We start from the raw sequence: 20,781 nt of genomic DNA, 5'->3' as shown, positions 1-20,781 counted from the left end.
TCTGTAGGTTTCTTCTCTCATTTTTATCCTAGAATTTTTTTTAAAAGAAATTTCATCATTCTTGTAAAATCATCCACAGTTTGGATTTTGCTGATGACATAGCTATAATGTCATTTAACATGCCCCTTTGTTCTCTTTATTTACTATATATAAATAGATTTGTGATGTGATCAGATTCAGGTTTTATTATACTGTGTATATCTCACAAGAGGCATATAATGCTTGATGGTCTTCATTCATTACTAGATTAATAGGTCTCAACTCTTACACATTTTACACATGTAGAAGTTATTGAGGGTGCCACAATAGTGTGAGTGTACTTAATAACACAGAATTGTACACTTAAAAATGGCAAAGATGGTAAATCTTATGTGTGTGTATTTTACCACAATAAAAAAAGATCGAGATCACCAGAAAAACTTTTCTTTGTGTGATGGAAAGTGTGTGTGTGTGTGTGTGTGTGTGTGTGTGTGTATAAAATGTATGTCCAGACAGATAGCTAGATATATCTTAGAAGTAAAAACTAATAAACTAATAATTAAAATATTTATAAACTTCTCTACAATTAAACATGGATTACATATCAACAAAAATTACATCTTTACTTTTAAAGGTTTTTCAAAAATGTAGTGAGAAGCGTGGTTTTACAGCAGCATCTATTTATTTATTTAGTATTTTGGCAATTCTCTTTAATGTCTGGCTTAATAAGAAAACAGCTACATTTTCATATCTGCGTTGGCATCCAATCTGATGCAATATGATATTCCATGTAGTCTCTGGAGAACAACATACAATCATGAGAAGAACAGAATTAAAAATTTAACCTGTTAGTATTGTTAAGATTTATTGTGAACTATGAACCCACAGAAAAGGAGTCAGGGACCTCAAGGTGCCATGGGTCACATCTTGTGAATGAATGATCTAGGGGTGAAAGAAAAATATGTTAAACATTCTTCACTTATTAGTTAGAATATTCCTAAAGAGACACTACCCTCAGTAACTATCTTATTACCTTGAGGGAATCAAAGAATAAATTATTTATTCTTTCTATTTATTTGCCAGTTCTCAAGAGGATGAATGCTTTGTATGGCATTCTCCACAAGCGATCAATATTTTTTTGCATAATCGTATACTCATGAATTTCAGCTTATTTGAAATGCTTGGATCTCTCTTAGTAGTTGTTTTATTGAAGCTCAAATTGTCCTATCTGTGACAATGAGACTCTTTTCAAGTCAGTTCTTCCGGAACTCCATCAATACACCTTTGTCATCAAGACTCTATTGCTTTCTGATGTGGCAAAGTTGCTCAAGGTTCTTGCCGAAATTTCTTGCCCTCCACTGGAAATTAGGAAGGATCTCTGGTCCTTGTTAGTGGAAAACATGTGACATGGAAATTACTGGGTTAATTCTGGTGTCTAGGCCTTCTAAGGGGGAAAACCTAAAAAAAAATTAGACTGGGAATTTAAGGATAAATATCATCACAAGCTCATATTTATACTTTCACTTCAAATTCAAAACTATATGTTTAACTCATCAGTCTCACTTATACTTCTCTTTTCTCCCACATGGAAAATCTTGATTTCCAATGAATCGACATAATTATGTATTCACCTAATCCCACTATATACGTTACAGTCAGAATAGAAATATGAACACTATGTCAGAAAGATGGTGGAATAGGTGGTAACCCACTCATATCCCCCCACTCCAAGAATTGTCTACTCATCCACAGACAAAAGTCTCTCTGAGGAAGCCTCAGGAATCAGGAAGGAATCTGTGAAAATTCAGTGGAACCTAAGCCCTAGGTAGGCAGCTTTGGGTCTGCAGACCAGCACCTGGATAACAGATCCACCAATGCTACTCCAGGTTTCAAACTTGGAACATCCCCATTAACCAAAGGCTTGGCTACACCCCAATTTTGTCTTGAGTCTTGAACCAAATACATCTGCCAATGTGTCTAGGAGGAATCACGTACACTAGTGCCGTGGCAGAAAAGCTCTTCTGCCCATTACATTTTTGGCAGTGAATCTGAAACTTACCCTGTAATTTGGCTCCAGACCCACTCAGCTGTGATCTTAATTTGTTACTGTTCACACAAGGATACCTAGAGAAAGACTTACCCTTATCTCATAGCCAGGAAATTACCCATTTTTCTGAACCTCCTTGATGGGACCACCAACCTTTGTCCCAAAATAGATCCTGAGGGGACCCAGTCTGAGCTCCAGCTCCTCTCACTGCAGTTGGGAAATTCTCTTGCACATACATGTGACTACTGGAGATTGTGTGCCCACCTGAGCTACCAGGGAGAGTTGCCAGCATCCATCCCACAATGGATCCTGAGGATGCACCGTCTTAGCTCCAGCTCCTCCCATTGTAGTCAGGGAATTCCTCTGCCCATGCAGCAAACTGCTGGGAAGTGCACGCATCTGGAAATGATGTAAGACTGAGGTAAGTCTGTCAACCACCCTCCCACAGCAGATCCTGAGCAGGGACAGTCTCAGAACTATCACCTTTTAATTCAATTGGGGAATTGTCCTAAATGTGCAGGGATCTACCAGGAAATGTGCACCTATCTGAGCCAATGAGACAGACTTCTGGACTTAGGTCCCTGGTCAGCTTCCTCACACAGCTTGGGTACCCTCCTTGGGTCTTCCTCATGTCCTTCTACATAAGGGCTCTATGCCAACCTGACAGCCCTCATGAGACAGTGAACCTGGGCTTAGCGTTCCCTCTACTGCTGAAATGGCTGCTGCAGTCATGGACTCTGACATTAGTTTTGCTTAAATTCTGGACAGTCCCAGTGAAGAAAAACAGGCACAAACAAAGCCAGACTGTGAAGACTAAAATAAATACCTTTATTCAAAGCAAATACATCAATGTACACCCACAAGCATCAAGAACAACCAGGGAATTATGACCTCACCAAGCAGACATAACAAGATGCCAGTGACAAACCCTAAAGTGATGGAGAAGTATTATCTCTCAAGGAATTCAGAATAGCTTGTTAAGGAGGCTTAGTGAATTTCAGTAAAACACAGAGAAAAACAATTCAGAAATTTATCAGAGAAGTTTAACAGGGAGTAAAATAATAAAAAATCTAACAAATCCTAGAGCTAAAAGATGCAATGAATGAAATAAGAGATGCAATACAGAGCATTAACAGCAGAATTAATCAAGCAGAAGAAAAAAAAATTAGTGAAATAAAAGATAGACTATTTGAAATATTGCCAAAGGAGAACAAAGAATAAAAGAAAAAAAGAAACAAGTGAAGTTCATGGAGTCTATGGGATGGTATTGAAAGAGCAAATACTTGGGTCATTGGAGTTCAAGAGGCTGCAGAAAAAGAGAAAGAGATAGAAGGCTTATTCACAGAAATCATAATAGAAAATTTTACAATCCTGGAAAAAGATGTAAATGCTGTAGAGGAAGGTCAAATGCCATCAATCAGATTGAACACAAATGGAACTACCTCAAGACATACCCTTTGACTCTCAGAAACAGAGCATTCTAAAAACAGTAATAGAAAAGAAGCAAATAACATGTAAGGGAATGTTGATATGCCTGGCAACAGACTTTTCAGCAGAAACCTTGCAGGCCAAAAAGTGTAGGGCAATATGTTCAGAATGCTGAAAGAAAAAGATTGCCAACCAAGAATAAAGTAACTGGCAAATATATCCTTCATAAATGAAGGAGAGATAAAGACTTTTCCAGACAAACAAAAGCCAACTAAATGCAACACCACCTGATCTGTCTTACAAGAAATAACAAAGGAAGTTCTTCAACTTGAAAGAAACAAATGCTAATGTGTGACAAGAAAATATCAAAACGTATAGAACTCACGGATAAAAGTAAGTATATAGACCAGGCATTGTAGCTCATGGCTGTAATCCCAGCACTTTAGAAAGCTGAGGCAGGTGGATTGACTAAACTCAGGGATTTGAGACCAGCCTGGGCAACATGGCAAAACCCTATCTTACAGGGAAAAGAAAAAAAAAATAGTCAGCCATGGTGCCTTGTGCCTGTAGTCCTAGCTATTCAAGAAGCTGAAATAGGATAATTCCTTGAGCCTAGGAGACAGAGGTTGCAGCGAGCCAAGACTGAGTCATTGCACTCCAGCCTGAGTGACAGAGTAAGACCCTGCCTTTAAATAAATAAGTAAATGTAGGGATACAGATAAATTTGGGATATCTAATATTGTAATTATGGTATGTAAACCACTTATAACTTTAGTATGAAGACTAAAATGCAAAGCTCTTAAAATGATAACTAAAATAATTTACTAAAAGATAAACCATATAAAAGATGTAAATTGGTACATGAAAAATCAAAATACATGAGAAGAAAGGAGTTAGAGTGTACAATATTATTGTTTCCTTTCTTGGTTTTTTTTTTAGGTATTTTATTTTATTTTATTTTGTATTATTATACTTTAAGTTCTAGGGTACATGTGCATAACCTGCAGGTCTGTTTCATATGTATACTTGTGCCATGATGGTGTGCTCCACCCATCAACTCATCAGCACCCATCAACTCATCATTTACATCACCTATAACTCCCAATACAATTCCTCCCCCCTTCACCCTCCCCGGGATAGGCTTCAGTGTGTGATGTTCCCCTTCCTGAGTCCAAGTGATCTCATTGTTCACTTCCCACCTATGAGTGAGAATATGCGGTGTTTGGTTTTCTGTTCTTGCGATAGTTTGCTGAGAATGATGGCTTCCAGCTGCATCCATGTCCCTACAAAGGACACAAACTCATCCTTTTTGATGGCTGCATAGTTTTCCATAGTGTATATGTGCCACATTTTCTTAATCTAGTCTGTCACTGATGGACATTTGGGTTGATTCCAAGTCTTTGCTATTGTGAATAGTGCCACAATAAACATACATGTGCACGTGTCTTCATAGCAGCATGATTTATAATCCTTTGGGTATATACCCAGTAATGGGATGGCTGGGTCATATGGTACTTCTAGTTCGAGATCCTTGAGGAATCGCCATGCTGTTTTCCATAATGGTTGAACTAGTTTACAATCCCACCAACCAACAGTGTAAAAGTACTTCTATTTCTCCACATACTCTCCAGCACTTGCTGTTTCCTGACTTTTTAATGATTACCATTCTAACTGGTGTGAGATGGTATCTCATTGTGGTTTTGATTTGCATTTCTCTGATGGCCAGTGATGATGAGCATTTTTCATGTGTCTGTGGGCTGTATGCATTTCTTCTTTTGAGAAAAGTCTGTTCATATCCTTTGCCCACTTTTTGATGGGGTTGTTTGTTTTTTTCTTGTAAATATGTTTGAGTTCTTTGAGGATTCTGGATATTAGCGCTTTGTCAGATAAGTAGATTGCAAAAATTTTCTCCTATTCTGTAAGTTGCCTGTTCAATCTGATGGTAGTTTCTTTTGCTGTGCAGAAGCTCTTTAGTTTAATTAGATCCCATTTGTCAATTTTGGCTTTTGTTGCTGTTGCTTTTGGTGTTTTAGACATGAAGTCCTTGCCCATGCCTGTGTCCTGAATGGTATTACCTAGGTTTTCTTCTAGGTATTAGGTCTAACATTTAAGTCTCTAATCCAACTTGAATTAATTTTCGTGAAGGGGAACATCACACACCGGGGCCTATCATGGGGAGGGGGGAGGGAGGAGGGATTGCATTGGGAGTTATACCTGATGTAAATGACGAGTTGATGGGTGCTGACGAGTTGATGCGTGCAGCACACCAACATGGCACAAGTATACATATGTAACAAACCTGCACATTATGCACATGTACCCTGGAACTTAAAGTATAATAATAATAAATAAATAAATAAATAAATAAATAAATAACAAAGAAAAAAAATTCTCATGTAAGGAGTAAGGAAAGGATCCAGTTTCAGCTTTCTGCTTATGGCTAGCCAGTTTTCCCAGCACCATTTATTAAATAGGGAATCCTTTCCCCATTTCTTGTTTCTCTCAGGTTTGTCAAAGATCAGATGGCTGTAGATGTGTGGTATTATTTCTGAGGACTCTGTTCTGTTCCATTGGTCTATATCTCTGTTTTGGTACCAGTACCATGCTGTTTTCGTTACTGTAGCCTTGTAGTATAGTTTAAAGTCAGGTAGCATGATGCCTCCAGCTTTGTTCTTTTGACTTAGGATTGTCTTGGAGATGCGGACTCTTTTTTGGTTCCATATGAACTTTAAAGCAGTTTTTTCCAATTCTGTGAAGAAACTCATTGGTAGCTTGATGGGGATGGCATTGAATCTATAAATAACCTTGGGCAGTATGGCCATTTTCACGATATTGATTCTTCCTATCCATGAGCATGGAATGTTCTTCCATTTGTTTGTGTCCTCTTTTATTTTACTGAGCACTGGTTTGTAGTTCTCCTTGAAGAGGTCCTTTACATCCCTTGTAAGTCGGATTCCTAGGTATTTTATTCTCTTTGAAGCTATTGTGAATGGAAGTTCATTCATGATTTGACTGTCTGTTTGTCTGTTACTGGTGTATAAGAATGCTTGTGATTTTTGCACATTGATTTTGTATGCTGAGACTTTGCTGAAGTTTCTTATCAGCTTAAGGAGATTTTGGGCTGAGATGATGGGGTTTTTCTAAATAAATAATCATGTCATCTGCAAAGAGGGACAATTTGACTTCTTCTTTTCCTAACTGAATACCTTTTATTCCTTTCTCTTGCCCGATTGCCCTTGCCAGAACTTCCAACACTATGTTGAATAGGAGAGGTGAGAGAGGGCATCCCTGTCTTGTGCCAGTTTTCAAAGAGAATGCTTCCAGTTTTTGCCCATTCACTATGATATTGGCTGTGGGTTTGTCATAAATAGCTCTTATTATTTTGAGATACCTTCCATCAATACCTAATTTATTGAGAGTTTTTAACATGAAGGGCTGTTGAATTTTTTCAAGGCCTTTTCTGTATCTATTGAGATAATCATGTGGTTTTTGTCTTTGGTTCTGTTTATATGCTGGATTATGTTTATTGATTTGTGTACATTGAACCAGCATTGCAACACAGGGATGAAGCCCACTTGATCATGGTGGATAAGCTTTTTGATGTGATGCTGGATTTGGTTTGCCAGTATTTTATTGAGGATTTTTGCATCGATGTTCATCAGGGATATTGGTCTAAAATTCTCTTTTTTTGTTGTATCTCTGTCAGGCTTTGGTATCAGGATGATGTTGGCCTCGTAAAATGAGTTTGGGAGGATTCCCTCTTTTTCTATTGATTGGAATAGTTTCAGAAGAAATGGTACCAACTGCTCCTTGAACCTCTGGTAGAATTCTGCTGTGAATCTGTCTGGTCCTGGACTTTTTTTGGTTGGTAGGCTATTAATTATTGCCTCAATTCAGAGACTGCTATTGGTCTAATCAGGGATTCAACTTCTTCCTGGTTTAGTCTTGGGAGAGTGTAAGTGTCCTGGAAATTATCCATTTCTTCAGGTTTTCTAGTTTTTTTGCATACAGGTGTTTACCGTATTCTCTGATGGTAGTTTGTATTTCTGTGGGGATGGTGGTGATATCCCCTTTATCATTTTTTATTGCATCTACTTAATTCTTCTCTGTTTTCTTCTTTATTAGTCTTGCTAGTGATCTATCAATTTTGTTGATCTTTTCAAAAGACCAGCTCCCGGATTCATTGATTTTTTGGGGGGTATTTTTGTGTCTCTATCACCTTCAGTTCTGCTCTGATCTTAGTTACTTTTTGCCTTCTGCTAGTTTTTGAATGTGTTTGCTCTTGCTTTTCTAGTTCTTTTAATTGTGATGTTAGAGTGTCAATTTTAGATCTTTCCAGCGTTCACTTGTGGGCATTTAGTGCTATAAATTTCCCTCTACACACTGCTTTAAATGTGTCCCAGAGATTCTGGTATGTTGTATCTTTGTTCTCATTGGTTTCATAGAACATCTTTATTTCTGCCTTCAGTTCGTTATGTACCCAGTAGTCATTAAGGAGCAGGCTGTTCAGTTTCCATGTAGTTGAGCAGTTTTGATTGAGTTTCTTAGTCCTGAGTTCTAGTTTGATTGCACTGTGGTCTGAGAAACCGTTTGTTATAATTTCTGTTCTTTTACGTTTTGTGAGGAGTGCTTTACTTCTAACTATGTGGTCAATTTTGGAATAAGTGTGATGTGGTGCTGAGAAGAATGTATATTCTGTTGATTTGGGATGGAGAGTTCTGTAGATGTCTATTAGGTCCGTTTGGTGCAGAGTTGAGTTCAATTCCTGGATATCCTTGTTGACTTTCTGTCTCATTGATCTATCTAATGTTGACAGTGGGGTGTTAAAGTCTCCCATTATTATTGTGTGAGAGTCTAAGTCTCTTTGTAAGTCTCTAAGGGCTTGCTTTATGAATCTGGGTGCTCCTGTATTGGGTGCATATATATTTAGGATAGTTACCTCTTTTTGATGAATTGATCGCTTTACCACTATGCAGTAGCCTTCTTTGTCTCTTTTGATCTTTGATGGTTTAAAGTCTGTTTTATCAGAGACTAGGATTGCAACCCCTGCTTTTCTTAGTTTTCCATTTGCTTGGTAGATCTTTCTCCATCCCTTTATTTTGTGACTACGTGTGTCTCTGCATGTGAGATCGGTCTCCTGAATACAGCAAACTGGTGGTCTTGACTCTTTATCCAATTTGCCAGTTGTGTCTTTTAGTTGGACTATTTAGTCCATTTACATTTAAGGTTAATATTGTTATGTGTGAACTTGATCCTGTCATTACGATATTAGGTGGTAATTTTGCTCGCTAATTGATGCAGTTTCTTCCTAGCATCCATGGACTTTACATTTTGACATGTTTTTGCAATGACTGGTACCTGTTGTTCCTTTCCATGTTTAGTACTTCCTTCAGGATCTCTTGTAGGGCAGGCCTGGTGGTGACAAAATCTCTAAGCATTTGCCTGTCTGTAAAGGATTTTATTTCTCCTTCACTTATGAAACTGAGTTTGGCTGGATATGAAATTCTGGGTTGAAAATTCTTTTCTTTAAGAATGTTGAATATTGTCCCCCACCCTCTTCTGGCTTGGAGAGTTTCTGCCGAGAGATCCGCTGTTAGTCTCATGGCCTTTCCTTTGTGGGTAACCCGACCTTTCTCTCTGGCTGCCCTTAAGATTTTTTCCTTCATTTCAACTTTGGTGAATCTGACAATTATGTGTCTTGGAGTTGCTCTTCTTGAGGAGTATCTTTGTGGCATTCTCTGTTTTTCTTGAATTTGAATGTTGGCCTCCCTTACTAGGTTGGGGAAGTTCTCCTGGATGATATCCTGCAGAGGGTTTTCCAAGTTGGTTCCATTTTCCCCATCAGTTTCAGGCACCCCAATCAGACGTAGATTTGGTCTTTCCACATAATCCCATATTTCTTGGAGGCTTTGTTCATTTCTTTTTACTCTTTTTCTCTACACCTCTCTTCTCACTTCATTTCATTCGTTTGATTTTCAATCGCTGATACTCTGTCTTCCAGATGATCGAGTCAGTTACTGAAGCTTGTGCATTTGTCATGTAGTTGTCGTGTTATGGTTTTCATCTCTATCAGTTCTTTTAAGGACTTCTCTAATTTGGTTATTCTAGTTAGTCATTTGTCAAGTCTTTTTTCAAGGTATTTAGTTTCTTTGCACTGGTTACATAGTTCCTCCTTTAGCTCTGAGAAGCTTGATCGACTGAAGCCTTCTTCTCTCGACTCATCAGAGTCATTCTCCATCCAGCTTTGTTCTGTTGCTGGCAGTGAGCTGCGTTCCTTTGGAGTGGGAGATACGCTCTGATTTTGTCAATTTCCAGCTTTTCTGCACGCTTTTTCCCTCTCTTTGTGGTTTTATCTGCCTTTGGTCCTTGTTGATGGTGATGTACTGATGAGGTTTTGTTGTGGGTGTCCTTTCTGTTTGTTAGTTTTTCTTCTAACAGTCAAGACCCTCAGCTGTAGGTCTGTTGGAGTTTGCTTGAGGTCCACTCCAGACGCTGTTTGCCTCGGTATCAGCAGCAGAGGCTGCAGAAGATAGAATATTGCTGAACAGCGAGTGTTGCTGTCTGATTCTTGCTCTGGAAGCTTCGTCTCAGGGGTGTACCCCACTGTGTGAGGTGTGAGGTGTTGGTCTGCACCTAGTGGGGGATGTCTCCCAATTAGGCTACTCAGGGGTCAGGGACTTACTTGAGCAGGCAGTCTGTCCATTCTCAGATCTTAACCTCCATACTGGGAGATCCACTGCTCTGTTCAAAGCTACCGTATGGGGGCATTTACCTCTGCCAAGGTTTCTGCTGCTTTTTGTTTAGCTATGACCTGTCTGAGAGGAGGAGTTACAGAGACAGGCCGGCCTCCTTGAGCTGTGGTGGGCTCCACCCAATTTGAGCTTCCTGGTGGCTTTGTTTACCTACTTAAGCCTCAGCAATGGTGAGCGCCCATCCCCCATCCTCGCTGCTGCCTTGCAGTTAGATCTCAGACTGCTGTGCTAGCAATGAGGGAGGCTCCCTGTGCGTGGGACCCTCTGGGCCAGGTGTGGGATATAATCTCCTTGTGTGCCATTTGCTAAGACCCTTGGTAAACCACAGTATTAGGGTGGGAGTTACCCGATGTTCCAGGTGTTGTGTGTCTCAATTTCCTTTGGCTAGAAAAAGGAATTCCCTTCTCCCTTGCACCTCCCAGGCAAGGCAATGCCTCGCCCTGCTTCATCTCTCGCTGGTAGGGCTGCACCCGCCGACCAGCACCACCTGTCCGACATGACCCAGTGAGATGAACCTGGTACCTCATTTGAAAATGCCGAAATCACCCATCTTCTGTGCCACTCACACTGGGAGCTAGAGACTGGAGCTGTTCCTATTTGGCCATCTTGGGCCAAATCTTGCTCTGTTGTCCAGGCTGGAGTGCAGTGGCATGATCTCAGCTCACTGTAACCTCCGCCTCTTGGATTCAAGTAGCTGAGACTACAGGTGTGCACCACCACCCCCGGCTAATTTTTTGTATTATTAGTACAGACAGGGTTTCACCATGTTGACCAGGTTGGTCTCAAACTCCTGAACTTGTGATCTGCCTGCCTTGGCCTCCCAAAGTGCTGGGATTACAGGTGTGACCCATCACTACTGGCCAGGTTTTTTTTTTCTTTCTTTCTTTCTTGCAATAGAGGAGACAGGTCTAGTTTGGACTTACTACCTTTCCCATGCAGAAGCTGTTCTCATACCTCAGACCCGCATCATGAGAGAGGATTTATGTGGTCTACATCTCTGATCCTAATCTTTCAGAAGACCCTGATGAGGTTTACAGAAAAGGGCTTAGAGACTGATGTGAAATTCCCTGTTTCTATGACTCCCAGAGCTTCTATATACTCAGGCCAGCCTTTACTAATTTGTTTAAAATTGTAGCTGAATTTTTCTTCTTATTGGCTTGTAGAGTGTCTGGCATCTGTCCCAAGTAAACAAGGGTTTGCATTCCTTCTGTCCTTGGAGGAGTCTGTCTTTCTTTATATTTTGGGTTAACTGGTTGCCCTGATATTTCAGTTCTTTGATAAATTCAAGTTGTGATTTTGATGGTCCAGCTTCAAAAAATTGTAAATATGGAAATGAAGCTCTTTACAGCTTTTTGCATGCTAATCTTAACTTTAAAAAAATTATCTGTAATCCAGCACTTTGGGAGGCTGAGGCAGGTGGATCACCTGAGGTCAGGAGTTCAAGACCAAGATGGTGAGACCCCATCTCTATTAATAATATCAAAATTAGCCAGGCATGGTGGCACACACCTGTAATCCCAGCTTCTTGGGAGGCTGAGGCAGGACAGTTGCTTGAACCTGGGAGGCAGACATTGCAGTGAGCTGAGATCACGCCACTGCACTCCAGCCTGGCTGACAGAGTGAGACTCTGTCTCAAAACAAAACAAAACAAAAAACAAACAAACAAACAAAAATTATTTGCAGGCCATGCCTAGTGGCTCATACCAATAATCCCAGCACTTTCGGACGCTGACACAGGAGGATTGCTTGAGGAGTTTGAGGTTACAGTGAGCTATGATCATTCCACTGCACTCCAGCCTGAATAACAGAGTGAAACCCTGTCTCGAGAAAAAAAAAATTTTCCCCTAAATTAGCTTCAGATAATTTTTTTGAAACCCAGGCAATAAAGTAAATAGCCCAAACACATTTATATGGATGATACCTACAAAGCACAAACATATATTTAGAAGTCCTTGAACAGTAACAAGCAGCATAAAAGAGGAATGTAAATCTGTCCAGCAAAGACTCGTTTATCACAAAACCACCCTGAAACATCCAAGTAGGACTAACAAAAAGGGATCCTGGGATACAGACTTTGGAATATTCGATTAACTTCACTGCTCTCAAGTTCTGACTAGTTTCTTATAGGTAATAGGAAATTTATAGCAGGATCCTTTATGTAAACCTCATGGCAGTAACTTGTACTTTTATCCTTAATAAAAGTGTATGAGATTCTCATCTCACTATGTAGGGTTACAAGTAACATTTATGATATCTTTAAAAAGTTTCATGTTGAATATCTCCTCCATAATTAAAAAATGGATGTATTGGCTGAATTCATTCATTCATTTGACAAATATTCACTAAGCACCTACCACTTGTGAGGTACTCTGTTAAGTGGGGATACAGTGTGATAACGGCATGGAACTAATATCCAAGTCAACCATTGAAGTCAAAATTCTGGGCTGGCAAACTTTAGTTAGGAGTCCCCATTTTAGAAAATATTATTTCAAGCAGGCCTTGTTTTTATCCAGTGTATACAGTATAATGAAACTCAGTACACCAAGATTTATACTTCTTGTGTTTTTCTCCCTAAGTAGAGTAAAAACTCCTTCAATAAAGTGATTGTGTTGTCAACCACTGCATATTCTTAAGTACCAAGATGCTTGACTCCAGGCAGGTGCTCAGAGAGTCTCTTGGGTGAGTGAATGTATATCAATGAAAATCAAACAGAGAAAATTTTCTTTATATATTTTAGTAGTAGTGTTTTGTTTTTCTTTTTTTGTGATGGTTACTGGCTCTTCTCTAAGAATAATGGAGAAAAGGTGTTAGTTTATACTGTCACACAGGGCAGTCATAGGAGACTCTGACAAAGCAAATCAATCAATGTTAAATCAGAAATGAGAATGTAGTAAGGGGGTGAAGAGAAGGGAAGAAAATACGTGGGAAAATATTGAAAAGGACAGAGTGATCAAAAACAGCAGGGACATGGGAACATTGGGCGGCACTCTGGGAGCCATTTAGTTTTATGCTTTTATTGTATGATTGAGGAAAAAAAAGGTCCTTAGTGGTTAAGTGGCTTTTCAATGCCACGTCAGACTTGTTCCATAGCAGTTGAATTAGGGGAAGGTGAATAAGTTGGAAGTTGGTGACAAGGAGAGAAGTTGAAAACTAGAGAGGAGAGTCAGAACCAGAGGGAAATGAGAGACTGAATAGGCATCTCAGGGTTTTGGAGTGAATTTTCTTTGTTGCAGTCAGGGGAGGTTTGTCTGTTGGTTGCAGAAAGAAGTCAGAATAGAGATATCGTGGGGGTAGGTTTGTTTGGAACAGAAATCAAAGACCATTTTTTCTGAGAGAAGGAAATAACATCTGCAAATGACATGCTGTTTTTGCTACTTCCATTGCTAGCTGTTCTCCCAGGTGGTGGCAATGCAGACGGTAAGAACTCTGACAACTGCCCAGTTGGGTGGATGAAGGTCTGTGTGTGTGTGTGTTTGTGTGTGTGCACATGTGTGTATGTGTGTGTGTATATGTGTGTGTCCTTTCCCTAGCATATACCTGGAAAGTGAGAGTGCCAGGCTGGTTCCATTCTGACTGTCCATGACTCCAAGTCCCCGAGCTCTGATGAAGGTGGTTGATAAGTCATGGGGCTCTGTGGCAAGCAAACGTCTGCTAAGACCATGATGGATCCCCTTTTCTCCAGATTCTGAGTTCCCCAACTCTGGCCTCTTTCCATTCTCTTTCTCAATTTCTTCTCCCTATTCTATTTGTTCTTTTGCCACAGGGCTCAAGGAGCCAGTCTCCTTCCATGTCATCCAGATCGCATCCTTTTACAACCATTCGTGGAAACGAAATCTGGTCTCCAGTTATCTGGGTGATTTGCAGACCTACACCTTGGACAGAAATTGCAGCACCATCATTTTCCTGTGGCCCTGGTCCAGGGGAAACTTCAGCAACGAGGAGTGGAAAGAACTGGAAATGTTATTCCATATACGCTGCATTCAGTTCCTCGAGGGAATGCGTAGATACTCCCGTGAATTGCAGTTTCAGTGTGAGTTCAGTTTCCTCCATGGGGAGTGGGGAGGTGGGAGACAGAGGATGTCTCAATGTTTCTTATTCCTGTAGGAAACAGCCTGACTCTCTTCTGTATCTTATTCTATTCTTTCCACCATAAAACTGCAATTGGATACTTTTGGGCAAGGGCTCTTATCAAGACCCTAATTCTTCAAACACTTCTGCTACTTATGAACTCCTCTGTTATTGACTGCAGGGTTATGCATTATTACCTTTTCTTACAGGTATCCTATGGCCACCCTTTTTCCTGCCTTACAACCAGATACTTTCAGCTTTCTCACTTTCTCATTCATTCTCTTCAGCAGTCACTCTATATATACTCAATTGTAACCCATTGCATTCCATTCAACTTAAGTTGTTGTAATCCCAGTTCTCTTACACCAAGTCCTTCCTCACCCACAGCATTCACATCACTTTCTTTGACCAATCTGCCCTCTTCCATACGTTACTAATCTTTTCCTCCACCTACAGCTTCCACCAATTCCTCTTTCTCTGAATCCCTGACCAAACCAAATTTTATTCCATTATGTCAAACCCTGCAAACTTCCCCCTTCTGCTTCTGCAATCTTTGGTTCTACTCCTACAATCTTTTCTTCTACTCATTTCATTTTATCTTTTTTTCTCCGTCTTTCCCATATTTCATAACCCCAGATCCTTTTGAGATACAGGTGACAGGAGGCTGTGAACTGCACTCTGGAAAGTTCTCAGGAAGCTTCCATAGGTTGGCTTATCAAGGATCAGATTTCGTGAGCTTCCAGAACAATTCATGGTTGCCATCTCCGGTGGCTGGGAATATGGCCAAGCGTCTCTGCAAAGTGCTCAATCAGAATCAGCATGAAAATGACATAACACACAGTCTCCTCAGTGACACCTGTCCACGATTCCTCTTGGGTCTTCTTGATGCAGGAAAGGCACATCTCCAGAGGCAAGGTCAGTCCTGCACCCTCCCTCCAAGGACTTTTGATTTGAAAATCATACCCTTCCACCACCCCCTTCCAATCTGGAATAAGGAAGAGCCACCCAGAAGTGGGAAAGGCTGGGTGCAGTGGCTCACATCTCTAATCCCAGTGCTTTGGGAAGCTGAGGCTGGAGGACTGCTTAAGGGCAGGAGTCCCAGACCAGCCTGAGCAACATAGTGAGACCCCTGTCTCTAAAAAATAAAAATAAGTTATCTAGTCATGTAGCACACACCTGTAGTCCCAGTTACTTAAGAGGCTGAGGCAGGAGGATAGCTTGAGCCCAAGAGTTTGAGGTTACAGTGTGCTATGATTATAATTATGCCACTGCACTGCAGCATAGTGACAGAGTGAGACCCTGTCTCAAAAAAAAAAAAAAAAAAAAAAAAAAAAGAAAAGAGAAATGGGAACAATGTGTCTATCTAACTTCTAAACTACTGTGGAGATATGAAACTCCAAGTCTGTATTTGAATATCTTTTCTGTCCTTTGCAGTGAAGCCCGAGGCCTGGCTGTCCCGTGGCCTCAGTCCTGGCCCTGGCCGTCTACAGCTTGTGTGCCATGTCTCAGGATTCTACCCAAAACCTGTGTGGGTGATGTGGATGCGGGGTGAGCAGGAGCAGCAGGGCACTCAGCGAGGGGACATCCTGCCCAATGCTGACGGGACATGGTATCTCCGAGCAACCCTGGAGGTGGCCGCTGGGGAGGCAGCTGACCTGTCCTGTCGGGTGAAGCACAGCAGTCTAGAGGGCCAGGACATCATCCTGTACTGGGGTGAGAAAGAGCTGGGGCCCAGGCTGGAAAGGCCAAGAGGTGGTCTTCAGACATAGAGGGAGGGCAAGCTGAAAATTTTAGGATTTTAGGGATTATAGCCCCAACATGAATAAAAATAGGTAAGCTAAGAAATGGAAGTGTTGAAAATGAGGGCACTGTAGATGCAGGAGGATGCTGAGGATAAGATGAAGAATCCATCTCTGAGCAGGGATGAGAGAAAAACAAAAAAAGAAAAGAGATTGGTAAGTTGGATACTCAAATGAAAAAAAGAAGCCAAGGGAATGCAGTGAAGCAGGGAGTGGTGAGGTAAAATGGGGTGGATTATAACATCCTTGGTGTCTCCCCAAATTCACAGAACATCACAGTTCCATGGGCTTGATCATCTTGGCGGTGATAGTGCCTTTACTTCTTCTGATAGGTCTTGTGCTTTGGTTCAGGAAACACTGGTGAGTTCTTGGCATGTGTCTTTCCTACTCTTATTTCCTACCCCACTTGTCTTCCCATGGTTTTTGTTTCTCTCTCCTCAGTTCTTCTCTCCCCAGTCCCCTTCCCTCTTACTCCTCAATTCTTAGCTCCACTTTATTCAGAGTGACTTCTATCTCTGTTTTCATCCAGTTTCCGTTAAGATACACCATGATCCTCCTTGTCACCCTTCTCCTTTTGAGGTGAGAGACCAGCAGTTCAACAGCTCAGGATACACCTGAACACATCATGGTGATGACGTCCTCTCAACTCTCCTTGTAAAACTTTTGTCAGTTTTGCTTCTTTCTGATTAAAGATCATTTGTCAATATAAGCTCAATTTAGTTTTGCAGAATTTGTTGTTCTGACCTGGGTTCTGGGACTTTAAAATTCAAATTTTATCTCCCAATGCAATGGGATCCTAGCAATATTCACATGTTCAACTATTAATGGATCATCAGGCTTGTTATAGATGTCCCTTATTCCCGAGGGCCTTCCCTGACTCACAGGTGGGAAACGGACTCTTCCTGGTCTGAACTCCCACCACATTTCAGCCGTACTTTGCTAACTGTACTCCTCACTTCCTCTCCTTCGTTGCAGCTATTTAGGTCCCCCTTTTCCTTCTAATTTTTCTACTCCCTCACTGCAAAGTATGTGTGTTTTTAATATATGCATACCTGGTGAAGGATCTTGCTTTCATGAAACATGTTCTCAATAAAACTCTGTGTTGAATTTATGCCAAATTTGTAGTCTTTTCTTATTCTTTTCCTTCCTGGTGCTTTTGAAGTACTTGAGACATTTGATACTCTTCTGGTTAAAAGCCTTCTTGGTTGGAGGAAATTTTACACATTCCTAGTTCTATAGTTTGTTCTCTGAGCTCCAGAGGAGAAACACAATTTTGTCTCTTACTACTCCTATCATTCAACTATGGAGAGTTATTCGAATTAAATTAGTGTTGCAGTTATGCAAGGCAGGATGTATATCTTTACTATTCAGCGGTTCAGGGACAAGCAGCAGAGTTCTCACATTGGAGCTTGTTAGAAAGGTAGAATTTGGGCCTCACCTTAGATTTACTGAATTATAATTTGTATTTTGGAAAATCAGCAGGATACTCACAAGTCCACTAAAATTTGTGAGGCACTGATGCTAGTGATGCCTGAGATGTAGTACAAGTGTGTCACTGAAGAGAAAATGATCAAAAAAGGGAACAAGAGTGTTGCTCCTCAAGATTGAAGTGAGATCAAGGCAAGTAATATCGTACTGCACATTCTTGTTATTCACAACAGTTATATTCTCTGCAGTTGCTGGAAACACTGGATTCGTGAGCACTTAGCCGTTGTTCCCAGGGAAATACAGGTGTTAGGTTCTTGTGAGCTTTTTCACAACATTTTTGTTAGCTGATGAATACATAAGCTTGTTTTATGTGTGTTTCTGTTTAAAGACATCTTATTTGATATATGTATATATTTATAATTAATTCATTATATGCAGTATTTCCATATAATAAACACTATCTAAGAAGTGTTTAGTGTATTCCTGACCTTGGTTAACATGATCATAAATTTCTTTGGTTTTCAGCCTCACAACACTGCTGTCCACTATACTTAAAAAAAATGGTTGTCATTTCATAAATCCACAAATGTAGCTATTTTCCCATATGTTCAGCATAGCATTATAAATGTTACTTTCCCAAGCAACTTCACCTACAGATGGGTGAATTTCCTCCCCCTTTTCCTGCATGTACTCCACTGTTGATTTATTAACGTTGAATTCATTGTCAACAGCCATGTAACTATAACAAAGCTTATGTAACACACACATTTTTCTCTGTAAGGCATATCACAGCCTTCTTATGCTTAGGAAAATGAGACAACACTTAAGCATTACACTTGGGAGCCATTTAAGATTGTGAAATCACCAACCAAAAACACAAAAATGTGAAAAAGTTGGCACTATATAGACTACAAAAAGGACGCTTGTTTACTGTGTGAGAGCTGGAACGTGAAGACAGAGCACCACCTTTTTCTACCTTAGAAACATGTTCTTTGAGGGACTCAAATTTTGTACCTCTCTGCACATATTCATGAATGATTGTGAAAGTGCTATGAATATATATCTAGGGGCTACACATAAAATTTAGCAAGTAGACAAATTAGCAAATGTAACATTTTTGGATAATGAGGATTGACTATTGATACCAGATGGTAGTATTTGTCAAGATATCCATAGCAAGACTTCAATTACTTTAGAGTTTTCACCTGTGCCTTAGGCAGCAGGGCTTTCTGCCCTTTCCCCGGCAGGTAAGGGCTCTTTTATTTATTTTTTTTTTTTAATTATACTTTCAGTTCTAGGATACATGTGCACAACATGCAGGTTTGTTACATATGTATACATGTACCATGTTGGTGTGCTGCACCCATTAACTCGTCATTTACATTAGGTATATCTCCTAATGCTATCCCTCCCCACTACCCCTCCCCACAATAGGACCCGGTGTGTGATGTTCCTCTTCCTGTGTCCAAGTGATCTCATTGTTCAATTCCCACCTATGAGTGAGAACACACGGTATCTGCTTTTCTATTCTTGAGATATTTTGCTGAGAATGATGGTTTCCAGCTGCATCCATGTCCCTACAAAGGACACAAACTCATCCTTTTTTATGGCTGCATAGTATTCCATGGCGTATATGTGCCACATTTTCTTAATCCAGTCTATCATTGATGGACATTTGGGTTGATTCCAAGTCTTTGCTATTGTGAGTAGTGCCGCAATAAACATACATGTGCATGTGTCTTTATAGCAGCATGACCTATAATCCTTTGGGTATATCCCCAGTAATGGGATGGCGGGGTCAAATGGTATTTCTAGTTCTAGATCCTTGAGGAATCGCCACACTGTTTTCCACAATGGTTGAACTAGTTTACAGTCCCACCCACAGTGTAAAAGTGTTCCTATTTCTCCACATCCTCTCCAGCACCTGTTGTTTCCTGATTTTTTAATGATTGCCATTCTAACTAGTGTGAGATGGTATCTCATTGTGGTTTTGATTTGCATTTCTCTGATAGCAAGTGATGATGAGCATTTTTTCATGTGTCTGTTGGCTGTATGAATGTCTTCTTTTGAGAAGTGTCTGTTCATATCCTTTGCCCACTTTTTGATAGGGTTGTTTGCTTTTTTCTTGTAAATTTGTTTGAGTTCTTTATAGGTTCTGGATATTAGCCCTTTGTCAGATGAGTAGATTGCAAAAATTTTCTCCCATTCTGTAGGTTGCCTGTTCACTCTGATGGAAGTTTCTCTTGCTGTGCAGAAGCTCTTTAGTTTAGTTAGATCCCATTTGTCAATTTTGGCATTTGTTGCCATTGCTTTTGGTGTTTTAGACATGAAGTCCTTGCCCATGCCTATGTCCTGAATGGTATTCCCTAGGTTTTCTTCTAGGGTTTTTATGGATTTGGTCTAACATTTAAGTCTCTAATCCATCTTGAATTAATTTTCGTATAAAGAGTAAGGAAAGGATCCAGTTTCAGCTTTCTACTTATGGCTAGCCAATTTTCCCAGCACCATTTATTAAATAGGGAATCCTTTCCCCATTTCTTGTGTTTATCAGGTTTGTCAAAGATCAGATGGCTGTAGATGTGTGGTATTATTTCTGAGGGCTCTATTCTTTTCCATTGGTCTATATCTCTGCTTTGGTACCAGTACCATGCTGTTTTGTTTACTGTAGCCTTGTAGTATAGTTTGAAGTCAGGTAGCGTGATGCCTCCAGCTTTGTTCTTTTGGTTTAAGGTTGTCTTGGTCTTTTTTGGTTCCATATGTACTTTAAAGCAGTTTTTTCCAATTCTGTGAAGAAAGTCATTGGTAGCATAATGGGGATGGCATTGAATCTATAAATTACCTTGGGCAGTATGGCCATTTTCACAATATTCATTCTTCCTATCCATGAGCATGGTATGTTCTTCCATTTGTTTATGTCCTCTTTTATTTCACTGAGCAGTGGTTTATAGTTCTCCTTGAAGAGGTCCTTTATATCTCTTGTAAGTTGGATTCCTAGGTATTTTATTCTCTTTGAAGCTATTGTGAATGGGAGTTCATTCATGATTTGGCTCTCTGTTTGTCTGTTACTGGTGTATAAGAATGCTTGTGATTTTTACACATTAATTTTGTATCCTGAGACTTTGCTGAAGTTGCTTATCAGCTTAAGGAGATTTTGGGCTGAGACAATGGGGTTTTCTAAATATACAATCATGTCATCTGCAAACAGGGACAATTTGACTTCTTCTTTTCCTAACTGAATATCCTTGATTTATTTCTCTTGCCTGATTGCCCTAGCCAGAAC

The 20,781-nt window shown here is 40.2% G+C and overlaps 1 protein-coding gene across 3 annotated transcripts; it reads left to right on the top strand.

Moving 5' to 3' along the window:
- Positions 1 to 12,974: 12,974 nt before the first annotated feature.
- Positions 12,975 to 17,633, top strand: LOC126948263 (T-cell surface glycoprotein CD1a). Of its 3 annotated transcripts, none has more exons than XM_050779844.1 (6): positions 12,975 to 13,623; positions 13,970 to 14,236; positions 14,911 to 15,189; positions 15,709 to 15,822; positions 16,343 to 16,433; positions 16,603 to 17,633. In XM_050779844.1, the coding sequence occupies exons 1-6, from the start codon at positions 13,566 to 13,568 to the stop codon at positions 16,610 to 16,612; spliced, it is 819 nt and encodes a 272-aa protein (XP_050635801.1). In that variant the 5' UTR covers positions 12,975 to 13,565; the 3' UTR covers positions 16,613 to 17,633. The 3 variants fall into 3 exon arrangements, with proteins under 3 accessions (XP_050635801.1, XP_050635796.1, XP_050635787.1); XM_050779839.1 differs by having other exon boundaries at positions 15,709 to 15,987; positions 16,653 to 17,633; XM_050779830.1 differs by having other exon boundaries at positions 15,709 to 15,987.
- The last annotated feature ends 3,148 nt before the right edge of the window (positions 17,634 to 20,781 follow it).

The sequence above is a fragment of the Macaca thibetana genome, chromosome 1 (genome assembly GCF_024542745.1).
Source record: "Macaca thibetana thibetana isolate TM-01 chromosome 1, ASM2454274v1, whole genome shotgun sequence".
NCBI lineage: Eukaryota > Metazoa > Chordata > Mammalia > Primates > Cercopithecidae > Macaca > Macaca thibetana.
Note: the sequence above shows the minus strand (reverse complement) of the source record. Positions and strands in the feature narration are given on the sequence as shown.